Raw genomic sequence first — 17,686 nt, 5'->3', positions numbered from 1 at the left:
ACGTTGTTGCTACTTATACTTCCAAGACAACAAACATGAACTCCAAAAATCCCTACTAGCCTTCAGTCTCATCCAGACTCCAGCATCATTCAAAATATTAAACTAACACTCGAGTTCCATGAGCTTATTAACATATAACCCACCTTGTAACTTACATTAGATGACAGCACACTCCTTCCCGCCACACAGGCTCGATACTTCCTGTAATCCCTCACCCCTCTGCTTTGACTTTCACTGCCAGGCAAGCGCTCCAAGTCTGCTCTTGGGTTGGTTTGTTTTTTTTTCAGCCTCCAAAATCTTTCCTTCATCACGCTTACCCCTTTCTACTTCATTCCACTGTCTAGAGTTCGCTCATCACCACCTCTTGCTCAGACTATTGAAATAGCAAAACTGTTTTTTCTCTTCAGTCACCTCTTCACATTAAAAACAGCTTTTATCTTATATTTTATATCAGGTTTCCCACAAAAATTTTGCCTAATCTAGTTCCAAACTAAAAGTAATTGCTTCATCAACATTCTTATGGTATCACGCATGTTCCTTTTGACACTAATCACTTTTCACTTCATATTAGGTCCTTGTGACCTACTGTTACATATAGGTACCTACTGAGTGCTAGCTTCATTTAAATACTTTTTGAAAACTTAAAGAAAAGATATTTTTCCCCTTTATTCTCACGATTCGTAATTTTTAAATGTTCTTTACTCTTAATAGAAACAAAATGAACTACTTCATTAGTAAACGCACAAGAAAAAGATGAAAATAAGCCAACAATATAATCGAGTAGTATTCTTTCCCGAACGTTTTCTGTGAAAAAAGATCAACTATAAATACACATATTCATTGCTATAAATCCTACAAATAGAGACCCGTCTTCAGGAGTTCAAATGCCTGATAATAAAATGATGAATGTAAACTTTATTTTAAGCCTAATAGATTGCAAACCACCTTTCAGTATTCTGATATTCAGTATACTATAGAATTTTAAAGTACCAAAGTCCTGGCATTTTGTTGGTTTGATACCATTATTTCCATCTTATTGAGTATCTGAAACCAAAATGAGTGACATGAGATGGACGCAGCTAGGTTTGTGCTACACTACACTCAAATGGGACAAAGGTAAACTCGTTTACAAAGTTCTCTTCTCCACTTCCATAATGCTCCAGAGCAGTGCTTCTCAAATTTAATGTTTATACCAATCACTGAGAATCCTGTTAAAATGCAGAGTCTGATTCCACAGGTCTAGGGTGGGGCTCGAGATTCTGCATTTCTAACAAGCTTCAGGGAAAGCCAACACGCTGGTCCACAGACCACACTTTGAGTAGCAATGCCACAGAGGAGGAAAAGAAATGACTACCAATAAGGCAAAGATTCTATTACAACAGTCATTTCTAATTCAACCATTAACAGTAATTACAGTTCAAAGACTTTCCAAACAAGCTTAATGTAAAACATGACAGTACAGAAACTAATACAGTTTATTCTGCATCCAAATCTCCATCTAAGAAATCTAAAGAGTACAAAGCTGAGTTGAAAATTCTTTGTCTGAAACAAATACTACAGCTCATCAGAAACAAACCACCAAATCGAGTCTCTGACCCAGCAATCCCATTCCTAGATATTTATCCAAGAGAAATGGTAATTTATGTTCACATAAAAACCTGTAGGAAAATGTTTACAACTCTCTTGTGGATCACCAAAAATGGAAACAATAAGTGAATGGATATATAAACTGTGGTCCATCCAAACCATGGAATGCTCTTTAGCAATAAAAAGGAATGAACTGTTGACATAACTGGGATGAAATCGCAAAGGCATCATGCTGAGTGCAAGAAGTCAATCTCGAAAGATGATATACTGTAACGATTTCATTTATTATGACTTTCTCCAACAGACAAAACTATACTGGTTGCCAGTAGCTAGAAATGGAGGGAGGATATGACTACAAAAGGATAGCATAAGGTAGTTTTTTGAGCAATGGAACGTCCTAGAATGCAAACTTCCTGTCGAAGTCTTGGGGTCAAGTCTTAAGCTACATCAAGGATTATGCAAGCCCTGAATTGAAAATGAAGTGTGGCCGGGCCTTTGGTGCCTCGAGTGTAGGCCACCTGACAACATTCACAAAGCTAGACTCACTCCTTCAGCTACTAGCTACTATCTCATCTAAACACTGGGCTCAAGAAAGGAAAAAAAAAAAAACATGCATCTCTTTCGGCGGTATGGTTTACTGAATTAACTAACCTACCTGCCAAAATGTTGACTTTCTCCACAGTTTTTAACAAATATTATCTAGTATTCCATTCACAAGTGAAATTCCATTCAAGGGCAGTGTTGGCTAACGATATGAAAATCAAACTATCCTAAGATTACATTGTGCAAGAATTTAAATATGTACGTAAATCTTTGATTTCATTATAGACATTGGCAAAAACACTCAAAAATTTGATTTTTAGCTACTTAATTATCTTGAAAACCTGAAAGATGTAATTCTTAACAGAGGGTGCATATGAAAACCAACATTCAAGTTCTTTAAAAATAGACAAGTTCACTGAAATCTTACATATACATAAAAAATTAGAAATTCTCAGGGGGAACAAGACTCAGACTTGTATATTTTTTTTAAGTTCTCTAGCTAATTCTGAAATGAACCCGTGATCTCAGTGTTCTCAAAGAAAATTCAATATTCTATCCCAAATCCAAGAAAAAAAAAATCAGATTGTTCTCTGAAACAGGGGGGAAAGACAAAAAGAAAACTACAGAGAACACTGCTTTAAAAAATTTCCCGGGGCCGGCCCGATTGCATAGTGGTTAGTTTGTGTGCTCCACTTCGGCCACCCAGGGTTTGCAGGCTTAGATCCCAGGCACAGACCAATGCACTACAAAATGGAGGAAGATGGGCACAGACGTTAGCTCAGGGCCACTCTTCCTCAGCAAAAAGAGGAAGACTGGCAATGGATGTTAGCTCATGGCCAAGCTTCCTCACCATAAAAAGAAAAGAAAAGATTGAGCAAATTGTGCAAAAATTATAAGAAGAGAATTAAAGACCAATATCCTTCACGAATACAGACACAAGATTCCTGAAGAAAATAAAAGCACATGGAATCCAGCAGAATAAAAAAAGAAAATACATCATGACCAACTGAGGCTTAGCCAGAACCATAGTTTGATTTAAAGTTCAAACATCAGTCAATTTAACAAATCTTACTTAGAGAACAATTCCAAATGTATGTAGATACTCCCCCCTCCTCCAGAGGTGAAACTTAAGTCCCTCCCCTCGCCTTTGGGCAGACTAGATTTAGTGACCTGCTTCCAAAGAATAGAGCAGAGAAAGGGAAAGATGGTAACTTTTCAGAGTCACTATCTGTAAGGTAACGACCATTGCCAGGGAGGTCCTGTACCCAGTGGTATGATGGGATGAGAAAGGCATCTAACTTCTGCAGTATTCTTTCCAAAAATCCATAACTCCAGTCTGATCATGAGAAAAATATCAGACAAACCCAGACTAGAAGCCATTCTACAGAATGTCTGGCCAGTACTTCTTTAGACTGTCAAGGTCGTGAAACACAAGACTGACAAACTCTCAGAGACCAGAGGAAACATAACAATGCAGTGCCTCAACTGGATCCCGAAACAGAAAGAGGACATTACGGGAAAAACTCACGAAATGGAAATAAAGTCTGGAGTATAGTTAATACTTTATAAAAAGTCAATTTAATTCATATTAATAAAACAAGAGATAAAAGTCACAAGATTATCTCAGTAAATGCAGAAAAAGCACTAACAAAATTCAACACTCATTTCTGATTTTTAAAAAAATCTCAGCAAACTAGATATAGAAAAGAACTTCTTCAATCTGACTGAAAAACCTTCAGCTAGCTTATATTGCTTACTTGATCAAATACTGAACATTTTCCCCTACCATCAAGAACGAGGCAAGACCGAATGCTCTTAATGTTTCTAGTCTACATACTACTGGAGGTCAAAAAGGCCAAAGAAAGAAAGAAAAGGACAGGTTGGAAATGAAGAATTAAACTGTGTTTATTAACAGGCAACGTGATTATTAAGATGTTAGTTTTCCCTCAATCTGATCTAAAGATACAATGCAATCTTCATCAAAACCCCAACCAGATTTTTAGTAGATATTGACAAGTCAATTACAGAGTTTATTTGGAAACTGAAAGGACCTAGAATAGCCAAAACAATCTTAAAAAGGAAAACAAAACAGGTGGATTTACACTACCTGATTCCATGCCACAGTAATCAAGACAGTGTAGTACTGACAATGGAATAAAAAAAGAGATTCCAGAAGAGACCCAAACTTAAATGGCCAAATGATTCTCAACATAAGCACTAAGGCAATTCAATGGGAAAGCAAAGTCTTTACAACAAATAACGGTCTAACGACTATAGAAACATACAGAAAATGAACCCCATTCCACACACATATATTAGTTGAGATAGGTCATTGACCTAAACTAAAAATAACTAATACTATACAGCTTCCAGAAGAAAACACAGGATAATATCTCGGCAACTTTGAGGTAGCCAAAGATTTCTGGGGTCACAAAATTACTTGGTCTTCATCAAAATTAAAATTTTCTGCTCATGAAAAGATACCGTTAAGAAAATTAAAACACAAGCTACAGGCTCAGAAAAAATATTAATTTTATATCCAACAGACTTATATCTAGAATATACAGACATCTATCCATCTAGAATATACAGACAATATGAATAATTGATACATATATTCTACACAGAGACTATATAAACTATATGTATGTACATAAAATACATATTCTCTGTGTAGAACATATATATAGACTATGTACAGCATATAGAGACAAAACTTAAAAAGATAACTCACTTTTAAAAAAAAAAGTAAGAGACTAAAAGTAGACACAAAGAAGATATGTAAGTCCAATAAGCATACGGAATAGTGTTCAACATCATTAGTTATCAGAGAAATACAAACCAAAACCATGATGACACAATCACCAGAGGAACTACTGGAAAAGACTGACAATATTAAACGATGCAGAACAACTGAGACTCTCATACATGACTGGCAGGAATATAAAATGGTACAGTCACTGTGAAAAACCATTGGACGGTTTCTTACAGAATTAAATGTATTTCTCCCCTCTCTCAGTAATTCCACTCCTAGTTAATATCAAAGGAGACGGACGAAAAGATACATCCACAAAAAGATGTGTAAAATAATCTTTATAGTTACTTTATTCATAATAACAAAAAAACTGGAAACAAACCAAATATCTATTATCAGGAGAATGAATAAATAAGGCATTATCCATAAAATGGAATGAACTACTGACATACACAACTACTTGGATGAATCTCAAAAACGTTATGTTGAGCAAATACAGCTAGACACAGAGTACTGTATCATTACATACATGTAAAGTTCTAGAATAGAAAAGACTAATTTAAGGTGACAGAAATAAGAACACTGTTTCCTCTCAGAAGTCAGGATTGACCAGAAAGAAACAATAGGGAACTTTCTGGAGGAATGGAACTGTTTCTTACCAATGGAAAGATGGTAACTTGGATGAACATATGTATCAAAACACTGAATTGTACACTTCAGATCTGTGCCTATCACTGAATGTAAATGTTATCATAATTTAAAAGGTAAATATTTTAAATAGTGCAAAGATTTTTTTTAAACTTCTCTCATTTCTTCCTCTATACATGCCAAAACTGTCTAAAATAGCAAATCTTCTGAACTGTGTTTGAAGACAAGAGCACAACTGGCATAACGTGGCAGTATGATGAGAAAGGCTTGACGATTTTTATAATTAGATCTTCCTAATTTGTTTCAAGTATAGTGATTTCTTTGTATTAACCAATCAAGAACATCAGTTAAATAAAAGGAACCACCTAAAATAGGCTTTTCACTTGAAACTACTTTTTAGCTCCATAATTCAGACTCTAATATGGATTTAAACATAGCTCCTAGAATGAAGTCATCCAAAAAACTGCAATATGCTTTCTACCCCCATTTTAAGCAACCCAGAGCCATGCACGCTGCATCGCAAGATGGAGCACAAAGAGCTTGTTCCTCAATACCCTGCAGACATTTAATCTAAGAAAATGGGTCAGAAAACCAGGAAGACACCAAAATACAGGCATGTGTGACAAATTAAAACTGTTATTCCTCCCTCAGGACTATATAATTTATTTAGACTTCTAAAAAAGATGGAATAACAGCACTCCAAAAGCAAAGCCTACCAAAAGGTATTGAAATAGCACACGACACCTACTTCTCAGCACCTCAAATAGTATGATGCACACAAGTTCTCAATAATGATCTTTTGGACTGACTGATATTCAGTGATTCTACTACGGTGAGTAAGAAAATAAGCCTAAAATATTGGTTGCTAGGGGAAAAGACCAGCCTACCACCTGCCTCCAAGAGGGACTATTAAAAGTCCTGAGAGCAAACAGTATTACAAAGAATTTTCCATCAACACAAAAACAGGCAACATAAACAAGGTAAACAAACAGTAATCAAGAACAAATGAATAAGAAAGTAAATGTATGAGTGAATTTTTAAATAGTAACTTTACAATTAAATTATGGGACATACAGCTTAAAAGAAAAAGCAAGTAATATACCTCCTACAGATGGTATGAAAAAGATAAACTATTTAATCTGGATGAGAGTTTACTTCCTGCTCTATAAAATGATTCACATTGGAAACAACCCTTAGCATGTTTCATGTGAGAGTTGACAGCAACTAGAAATCATAGGAGTTAAACAATTGGAATCTAGTTCTTTGCCTCCCAAATTAAAGGGTGAATATTTTAATCACCCTGTATTTCCCTGTTTATAAAAGTTATTTGCTCATAGCAAAAATATTTGGTGTACAAAGTATAAAAGGGATCACCCTCTGGAGGTGATCACTATTACCACTTTTGTCTTTATCCATCCAGACGCTTTCTGAGAGTCACACACGTACACTTAGACACGTGAAGTTATAGGGGAACTTAAGGGGAGGAATTCTATTACCTTGCTCTTTTCACTTAACACATCACGAGCCTCTCTTTCCACGTCCAACAGAGAGCTAGGACATCCTTTGGTAACCCGTAGTTCCCGTAAGGTTAGGCCATCATTTAGCTAACCCTCTAGAAAAACCGACATTGATTCCACTTATTTCCAAGGCTGCAAACAAATACCAGGTGCATACATCTTTGGACACATCTTAGATTGACTCTTTTAGCTAACTTCGTCAAAGTGGAATTTTTGAGCCAAAGGACTCTAAAGCTTTGGATACTTGTCAAGAACAGTGAAGAGTCTGTGATTTTACCGTTCTTGCAAGGTAGTCTGCCACTGTTTCATGCAGGCTGTGAGAAGACACGAGACTCCTGGTCACACTTTCAACAACAGCAGTGGCAATTTGGGACCAGCTCCCTGAGCCCAAATTCCCACTGGACAATGTGAAGAGAGCCAGGTGACCCTGCATACAGGGGGCTGTGTTACAGGATGGACCCTGAGTTTAGGGACCCCGAGTCTGTTATAATGAGCAGAATGCACGCTTGCCCCTTGCTCTGAAAGAAGATACTATGTCTTTCAAGGCTGCTTGTTACACAAACATACCTGAAAAGATAGTCAGAAACAAAAGGCAGTCGGCACTTTGTTCACACAACGTGCAGAGACATAAGAAACTCATGGAAAATTGCCACCTGGCCGGCCCGGTGGTGTAGTGGTTAAGTTTGAGTGCTCCGCTTCAGTGGCCCGGGGTTGGCAGGTTCAAAGCCCGGGTGTGGACCCACACACCACTGGTCAAGCCATGTGTGGCTGCATCCCACATACAAAATAGAGGAAGATGGGTACAGATGTTGGCTCAGGGCTAATCTTCCTCAGCAAAAAGAGGAGGACTGGCAACAGATGTTAGCTCAGAGCCAAATCTTCCTCACCGAGAAAAAAAAGAAAGAAAATTTTCTCTTTGCAGTCAGTATTTCCAAAATGGTCCCTCAAAAGAACGAGACGATACTCGACCAATAATTTTTATTTTTGCCAACATTAAAATAGGTTAAAATTCTCATTTTATTTTATTGAATATGTTTTATATACTTTTTGGTCATTTGCTTATCTTATTTTTAGATTACTTTCTTACCTTCTTTGCCCTTCTTCCTACAGAAGTGCTCACCTGTATATACTGAACATACTATATACTGAACATATTAACTCCTACATACTGAATACATTAACTTTACTAAATATATTAATTCTTAGGCTCATATGTAAATATTTCCCCATATTTGTCATTTGTCTGAACTTGTTTATAGTGTTTTAGAGTATTTCTATATGATCAGATCACTCTTTTCCTTTATGGCTTAAAAAGGCCTAATAGCAAGAGTAGTAGATTAGTTATAACAAGACAACATGGTGTTCATTTTTACTCATTCTCTATCACGCCCTGAATAACAAAACTCCCAATTTGATCTGAACACGTTGCCACCTAATAAACACTATATTCACCAGCCTCCCTTGCTATGAGGAGCAGTCAGGTGACTAAGGCGTAATTCAGGAGATGTTTACAAAGCTTTCGTGAGAACTCTGGGATGCGTCTTCAAAGGGCAGGCATGGTCCCTTTCAGTCTTCCTGCAATCCCCTGCTTGTATGTGGACCATGGAAAGAGCAGCAGCCCTAGAATTGTACCACAGAAGTCTGGAAGAAGCCTGGGTACCTGATGACCCGGTGAGGCCAATACCAGATCTCAAATGCCCTCTGGAATTTTTTGACATTAGTGAGAAATAAACTTCTAATATTTGGTGAGTTTTCTGTTTTGCAGGTAAGCCTAAGGCTAACACACCATTATTAAAACGTTCTCTTCTAATATATTTACAGTTTGGTGTATGTACATGTGTACACGTGCATGTTTGGTTATTCTTTTTTTATATTGAAATCTTTAATCCATCTGAGATCCATATTGGCATAAAGTATAAGGGAGGCATCTAACATTTCGCCAAGTGATTAATCCTTTCTAAGTATGTCTGACATATTCTGTCATATTAACTCACATGTGTTATTTACTTTAAGGCTTGGTCTGATCATTAATGTTCCTCCAAAAATCTCTCTCTCTTCCTTAATCTCTCTCTTCAGAAAACACTGAAAATGGAAGGCAAGATTACTATTTTCTTTATAATAACTCACTTTTGCTTTAATATTTTAATGAATACAGTATAAGAATTGAAGTCTGAAATACCCAGATCTATAAGCCATATTCTGTTCCAGAAGGCACCCAGGCAATGGTAACACCTGTTAGCTTAGTCTTTACTTGCTTTATAATAAAATAGCTTATATCTCCAGAGATCATTTGAAGATTAAAATGTACAAAAGCTTTTCTCATTCTAAAATAAGTTACAAACACCATACATTATCAAAGAGTAAGGAGAATATTATCTAAAACTGAAAGAATAAATTATAGGAAAAAAATCAATGAAATTAATTTTTCAACTTCAAAATACCACAAACTAATAAGAAAGACCTGAAACTAATGGGCGCTGAGTTCCTTGGCTTCCTCTCAACTATTCACCACCTGGAAGGATTCCCAACCCGCCCTCCTTTAATGGCTTCTTGGATTTCTCTGCGCTCTAGGACAGGTGGTGAGCATGACCCGCATAAACCTCGGGTCTCCCTGAACCTGATGTAGTGGCTCGTCACTCAGTCAGAAAGAGCAGTCACCAGAGGGGGAATCACTTCTTATTTAACATCTTCTTTAGCTTTGTCTTGGTTCCTTAGGCTAAATTCATTCTTGTACAACTGGAGAATCTAGGTAAAGTGTTCTTTGTACTATTCTTCTATCTTTTCCCCAAATTTCAAATTACTTCACATAGCAAGAGAGAGAGAAAGCACAAAAAGAAAAATCAAATTTACCTTGTTCGGGAGAAGAAAGGATGTGTCCCAGAAAGTGTTTGCACATAGCATACATGTTCATATACTCTGTCATAGCATTGTATTAGGGAAAAGAAAGGGTAAAAAAAATGTTCTGTATACTGAGTTTCTAAAGCATTGGCTTAAGACCTGAAACAAATGATCTAAGCGAATGAAATACCACTTTTCATGATCTCCTGCAAAAAGGAGGGAAAAAAGTATTAAGGAAAATAATTGAGAAAAAAATTTTAATAAGAAAAGAAATTTTTTTAAACCAACAAGTCGTAAGGCTATAGAATCATTCTGTGGCTTACACACTTGGCTCACAAGACAAGTTCTAAGGCTGGAAAACAGAATCTATTAAACCCTACATCTCATACCAGTTCTATTCGTGCAAATGACATCTATTTTTCCAGACCTCCTTCAACACACAGGTTACCTCTTCCCTAAAGCCTCAAAGCCTCCCCACCCCATTCTCTAAGTCACTCCAAGACACACACTCAACCAGAGGGTCCCCCCTGTGAGCTCCTCAAGCATGTATCTGAGCCTCTCCTGCAAGGTTTTCCTTCTATGTTTACATCACACGAATTTACCCACATGTCTTCTCTCCCCTATATTAGGCTGCAAGTTCCCTGAGCACGGGAACCAAGCTTCTCAATCATCCTTGTTTCTTCAACAGCTAAAAAAGCACCTAAACACAGGGAACCTTGTACTATTTTTTGAATAATGCTAACTAATTTAAAATAATTACAGCACTCCTTTCAAAGCACTAACATATACATGACATTTTCAAAAGATTTCCACCCACACTCCCTTAAAACACTTAAAATATTCTAACACTTAAAGGGCAAACAGCTATCTGAAAATCACAGCTCACCAAAACTCACTGCCCAAAGATTCAAGGACGCTCAGGATTTTTACTACACTCACAGCTCAAAGAAGAGATGTATCAATGTTTCACTAATGCTGAAAAGATGCTCATTCTAAATCTGGAAGAAAAAAACCCCAGCAAACTTTTGGACTCTTTAAAAGATGAACAAATACCTCTTCCGTTTCAGGAGCAACCTGGGAATCAGTAATCTCATCTGATTCCTCTTCAGCAACACAGTCTTCCTGCTCTTGCAGCCCTTGCTGCCCACAAGCCTGCAAGTATTCTTCACCCTAACAGCCATTAAAGAGAAAATATGTTTTTCTCATATAGCTTTTGGGGGGTTTTAAGCTCTTTTCATCTTCATGACTCATGCTTAATTATTTTGGCAAATTTTACTATGGCAATTATCCGAATGAGCAGAAAGCACTAAGTACAAAAACAGAATGTGACTTCCCCTATGTGTTAATGAGAACGGAGCGCAGTATACTAACCCAGTCGCTAACGTGAGTGATATGGGCTCTGCTGCAAATTCCAAGTGCCCTGATAAATAGCTCTTCTTAAAATCCACACAAAAGAAAAGTAATCTTAAAGAGAAAGCGTGCATGTGCTCACACAGAGCAGCTCAACAGCGTAAGGGGCTGGAATCATGCCCAACTCAAACCATTCTATGGCAACAGAAGATGACACAAGCATGGGCAATTCAATCCAACACAGGGGCTTTATTAATAATCACATGTTAGAATCAGTTTCTCCATTAGCCTCTCCCTTGAATTAGAGGGATGAGTCTAGTTCGTATGAAATGTAAGCGGCAGGTCAGCAGGCAGGCGCCCTTGAGGGCATAGGGAAGGAAGAAGGCAAGCTGGCTGGAGAAAGAAGGGTTCCTACAGGTATTTCTAACAAGTAACAAGAAGATCTGATCCCACCCAGGGAAGCTGAACTTCCCAGTATCCCTGGCCACTTGCTGAAATGAACAGCAGATGGTTACAAAGCAGGCCATGAAGAGTGAACAGGCTACAGAACCTAAACAACCCACTGTGTTCATCTACAACCCCCAAAGAAAAACTGCTGTATTTAAGATGACAAACCACCGTAGTTCCCACAACTGTCTCTCAAGACTATCTGAACACATTGCATTTTACTTTCCAAAAGAAATTATTAGCATCCTATCAAAAAGAGCAACTACCACTACTCGTGATTCACTGATAGCAGAACTGTCAGATTGCAAATAAGGTCAAACGATGCTAATCAAAATTTTTAGCCAATATACAATAGAGTATAGTCTACACTGGATTCTCACTGAGAAACAAAAATCTGCTACCCTTTACATAAATTATCAACCTAACATTGTTTTTACAGAACAATGTTTTATGAAATTTCAATCTATGTTAATTTTAAAAGCCCTAAGTAAACTGTACTTAAAAGTATAAATCACCCAACAAATAATTTTCTAATATTTTGTTGAAAAATAAGTGATATGTATCCCTTCCTAATACAAGAGTACAAGTTTTTAAATCAAATTCCAATTCACTCTCTAGAAGAGGACCAGCAAAATTCACAAACTGAAGGATCTGCTTACTTTTGCATAGAATAGAAAAGAGCACCACAGCTGTCCTATCACCTTTTTACTGTGGACCTCAGTTCCTTCACATGTAAAAGTGTCCCTTCCAATTGTAAAACTCTGTGGTTTTATAATTCCACTCCCAATTACGCACAAAATCTCCCCGTGTGATTTTGAAAGGGAGCTCGGACAGACAGAATGTGCTCTTGACCAGCATGTCCCAGAGTTCAATTCCAGCTTCAGAGCTATGAGTTAACAAATCCCAATTAGGACACGAACCACGGTTTACATAAACCGTTTAGTAAACTAAAAGACAACTGGGACACACAAGGATGCAAGTGACTCGTGTTCATTAGTCTAATAATGAATAATTAATTAATTTGTGCACCAGCGGAAGCCTGAGAAGAGAGTGAGAGGCCTCCACTGCAGAGCTGGAGAGGAGTATTTCACCGTTTAAGTCCATTTCTCTCTTCCCATCCAAAGAAGTGGTAATGCCAGATTCTACCATTGTGATAACTATACAGAAACCAATAATCTTAAAGAAATAGGGAAAAAAGAAAAGAATGACTGGCTATAAAGCTAGATGTATTGAGGTGAGTTGATACTGCTCAAAGAAAGACACTTAACTACTGTGCCTCACCTTTAAAGTTTACAACTCTCTGTGAAAATATATCAGGACACTTAGAGAATTTCTACATAAATTTTTTTACTTGAAGATTTTTTTTTAATTCTTAAAAACATCAATTCATTGTAATGTGGAAAAGTAGGGTGAGTATAATGAATTGCCACATTATTTTCCTTTTTGATATCTGAATCTTAGACCACAAGATGTTGGATAAAGTTGGATTTTATACAATCAGGGGCCTAAATTTAACCTCAAGTTTGACAATAGAATACATGAGAGGGAAATTCCTCACTTACTAGAAATGCTCTTTATAACAAACTCTGCAAGAAGGCCACAGTGAGAGATACCTCCCATGCAGCTGATGGTGCTCAGGGCAGGCTACCCCAGGAAGCACCACTCTGGTATGCGGATTATTTCGAGCTGAAGACAATAAGGACTCAGAGAACTCAGGAAGAATATTTGAGTTTCCCCTCCCAAACTGCCTAAAGAATTTAAAACAAAAGATCTGTTTCAGGAAGGAGTTATTATCATGACTGCTATAAAGATAATGTAGGCTAGAGGTTACAACAGAAAAGGCACCAACAAGCCCATCTTATCGGAAGTTCTGTCTCTTCTGGCCACACGCTCTGGATGGCCCTGCGAGGAGTTACCAGACAATCATTTACAAGGGAAGTCTCCATTTGTAAAGGTATCTCCCTCTCTGTATTGGGAAGAGGGGGGATGACCTCATTTCTAGAGACTTATCAATGTGGAAGGTGAGGCCTTAAAACTGCATAATAAACCTTACTCTTGTTTACAGTGCTTTAGTGATAATCTCCTGTAACTGACACCCCCCCCCAACATCCTCCTTGTCTTTGGTTGAACGTGGTATTTAAGATGAGAATTTCTGCTATTGTGTTGAGAAACGCAGTGTCCCTGCTTTCTCCCATGTATACATGTTATTAAACTTGGTATTATTTTCTCCTGTTAACCTCTCTTGTTAATTATTTGGCCAGCCATAAGAACCTTAAGGAAAAGGGCAGAGGGAGATTCCCCCTCTTCCCCCAACACAGCCATGCACACTAGTGCTACCAAGCACTTTCCACACTGTGAGCTGTTGCAGCAAATTCTAAGTTCACAGAAGGCAGGCGCCATGCTTCATCTTTTAGCAATATTGTGTCCCCAGTGCCTGGACATCAGTAAACATTTGTTGAACTGTTGAATTTACAAGCAAAAAGGACCCAGATGTGATTAACCAATCATCTTATTTTACTGATGTGTAGTAGAAATAATAAAATGCTCTAACTAGGGAGCAACTAGGCACATTTTTAAAAGATCCTGGCTCAGTTTTTTTCTTCTTTTTTTTGGTTGAGCAAGATTCGCCCTGAGCTAACATCTGTTGATCTTGGCTCAATTTTTAAATGACATTTTAACTTACTGTGTCCCACTTTAGGATAGTATACAAACACACCAGTGATAAATAAATGGCAAGCAACAGGATATATTGGAGCATATGAGGAAGCCATTTGGTGTAAAACTAATTCAGCCTGACCCTGTTTTTCCAAAAGGGCCTGTGGTCTTTGAACATGCATTATATATCTGCTTTAAGCAATTAACATGTCCCAAAGACAAGAACAAATGCCCTTGAGATAAGGATGCAACTTACCCCACACTAGCATTTCCTTAAGGATAAGCATTTCTCCCTAGGCTAGGATTTGATTGCTGTGCTCATCCCGTGACCACCCAACTCGAGACAACAGACCTGCTACCTGCCGCACCCATTGACACAGCAGACCTGCTACCTGCTGTGTCCATCAATCACTGTGCCAACAGGGCAATCTCGTGACTACTGTAAAAGGGACATTGCAATCATATGTGATACATGCTCCTTGACAGTATATAACTGCTCTGTACACTCCACTTCTTTGGTGCCCTTGCTTCCTTGGGGAAGGAAGGCCCCAGGCTATATGGTCCTCAAATTTGGCTCATAATAAACTCACCCCAATTTTGATTTACAGATTGGTTATGGATTATTTGCGTCAACACCAGTAAACCAGAGAGCACCTGTCCACACTAGTGAAGGATTTATTACCAAAACAAACCACTACAAAGTTATCAAAAAAACAAGTATCCATGATGCCTTTTACATGATTCTATTTACCAAAACCACAAACATTTTTCATTATCATATCTACTGAAGAGAAAGCATTCAAAAAAAATCAAATCTTAAAAATAACTATTCAGATACATAAACACAATCATGACTGGAACTAAATATTCTAAGGCTCCACATAAAACAATCCCTTGCAAAATTACTCATATATAGATAGATAGCTCTCAATGACCAAAATTCAGTAATTTTTGAACCTTTTTCTCAAATGCAAGCTTACTCTGGATGAAGACAGAGACAATGGCAGAGCTCCTACCCCTACCTCTGCATGCTTCCACTCCACCCCAACCGCCCTGCTGACACTGCCCCTCAGTGGAACCCCAGGATCCTGAAAACCTTAAGACTCTACTACAACTATGGACCTCACGTCCTTCCCAAATAAATGTCATTAAGTGCTTGTTTTAAAAACAAATCTCTTTTAATGATGAATTATTAGCACAGACGAGCAATCTTTTATTAGTCCCTTTTTCTTTTTGACAGTTCAACTTAAAAAAAATAACTACCCACCAAAATCATCTTTCTGAAATAAAAATCAGCACAATCTTTGATTACAGATAACAAATTGTGTGTGACATTTCCTAAACTAACCTCCAATCTCTTTATTCATGTTTAGACAGTTCTCAGTTACAAAAAAGAATGAATGAACAGGACATCAATCACGGTGGAATATTAGCACCTTAAAGATGTCTTTAGCAGGTCAATAATCTTTTCACCTTAGAAGGACTTTATCAGATCTTGTCTAAAGCCTGGATAAAAGCTCTGCATTAAGTACTTCTAACAATTGACAGTGTATCTCCACCACACAAAGCTGTTTTCTTCCTTAGGGTGCAATCCTCAAGGTCACAATTCTGTGCAGCCTTCCTGAATGACAAAGGAGCATTACCTCCGGCCAAACAAGCTGTCAACACAAACTTTGTCACAGCTCAGATAAAGAAACTGGCAGACAGTGATAATAAGGTCTAATTTCTCTCCCTCCCAAGGGAGGTAAATAGATTTCAAATCAGTCTAGAAACCTATGCCCAGGCAGCCATGTTATCTTTGACCATACAAAGGAGAAAGACTCACTGTGAATTCATCTAAAGGCTCGTTGATCTCGATGTCTAACACTTCGTCATTGTACAGCTGCTCCTCCTCTGGCTCTTCCACATACTCAATGTGCTCTTCTGTCAGCTCAGCGTCGTGGCCTTCATACTGTCCTTCTTCTGGGTACTCGTGAGCATACAACTCAGATCCATCGGATTTGTGATAAACGAGTTCATCCTCTCCTTGTTCATACTCAGACTCCTGTTCTCCAGATTGGTCATTAGTGTTGTCAGACAGTTCAAATGATGTGACCATGCCAGATGTGGTATTCAGACTAATTGTGACACCCTGAGAACTACAAAGGACAAAAATACAAAGAGAGGTGCCCAATTAGAGTGGAGCTCAAAACTAAATCATTACACAAATTAACTGTTACAAAGACTTAAACCACGACCAGGGAAAGGTTATTCCAGTGACTGGCAAATGCACATTGACTCCAACAATGACTGAAAACAGAGCTCAGCGTGCTATACTGAGCCAGCACCACAGACTCCTAATGCATACATCGCCCCCACTATCATTAGCTGCAGGTTATTTGACCAAAACAATCAGAGCAACCAGCCGGGAAAACAGGTCTGACTGGCAAAAGTCCAGGACTGAAAGCAGATAGATTATATTTCATTCTAACTTTCAGAATGAAAAGGATGGAATGAAAGATTTCAAAGTAAAAGCAGGAGTATTACTCTATAAACAGAAAAGTGCAGATGGAATTTTAAGAGCAATTTGTTTTCTTTTTTAACTCTATGATGCAAATTCTAAACTCCTATTTTAAAAATCAATATATTAAAAATCTACGTGAAAAAACATTTCAATGTTCAAATAAAATTTATACCAGTCACAAATTTCAAAAAGGTTAGTTCATAATTTCTGAGTAAAATAATAAAGAGGGTTTTAAAACTACAGAAAAAAATCACTTCCAACCTATTAAATCACAACAGTTAAATGCCAAACAATAAGTTGCAAGATAACACTTAAAATGTAAGATTTTGCAGATAAATTTAAGTATACAACCCTAACAAAAACAGTGAATATGACACATAGACTTGAAGATATTATACGGCTAAAAAACTCCAAAGGGACATTTCAAGGGCAACTTAACTAACTCAAAAGATCAAAACATAATAACGACGTCAAAGAATGGAATTGGGAAACTTAAATACCTGGCAGAATAAATTAACTTAAAACTATTTTTACCCATAAAAATTACTTTACGTTAAAAAACCTGTTACAAATCTATAGCTTAATAATAAATGGCATATATTTGTTAACTACATTTATAACTAAGAAGCGTCTCTTTATATTTTCACCATAACTGCTTCCTCATAAAACTGAAAAAATTATTCCACCTTCCAGAGTATAATACCTCTTCCTCTTCTTATAATAGAGCTTACTATGTCAAGAACAGAAAGATATTCATTATTGCTATGGACTAAATATTTGTGTCCCCCTAAAAGTCACATGTTAAATCCTAACCCCCAATGTGATAGTATTAGGAGGATGGGG

General features: G+C 37.4%; 1 protein-coding gene across 5 annotated transcripts in view; it reads right to left on the bottom strand.

Annotated features, from left to right (window-relative positions):
• RBM33 (RNA binding motif protein 33) overlaps positions 1 to 17,686 on the bottom strand; it is a 152,896-nt gene that overhangs the window by 81,649 nt on the left and 53,561 nt on the right. For 4 of the 5 annotated variants that reach the window (XM_087433637.1, XM_087433643.1, XM_087433648.1 and 1 more), the window contains exon 5: positions 16,166 to 16,478. In XM_087433637.1, coding sequence (XP_087289763.1) covers positions 16,166 to 16,478 — 313 coding nt within the window. Of the gene's footprint in view, positions 1 to 10,941; positions 11,059 to 16,165; positions 16,479 to 17,686 lie in introns of all 5 variants that reach the window. The other variant, XM_087433658.1, reaches the window with a different exon arrangement.

This window comes from Ceratotherium simum, chromosome 1, assembly GCF_057802395.1.
Source record: "Ceratotherium simum simum isolate JZ-2026a chromosome 1, ASM5780239v1, whole genome shotgun sequence".
Classification (NCBI taxonomy): domain Eukaryota; kingdom Metazoa; phylum Chordata; class Mammalia; order Perissodactyla; family Rhinocerotidae; genus Ceratotherium; species Ceratotherium simum.
Note: the sequence above shows the minus strand (reverse complement) of the source record. Positions and strands in the feature narration are given on the sequence as shown.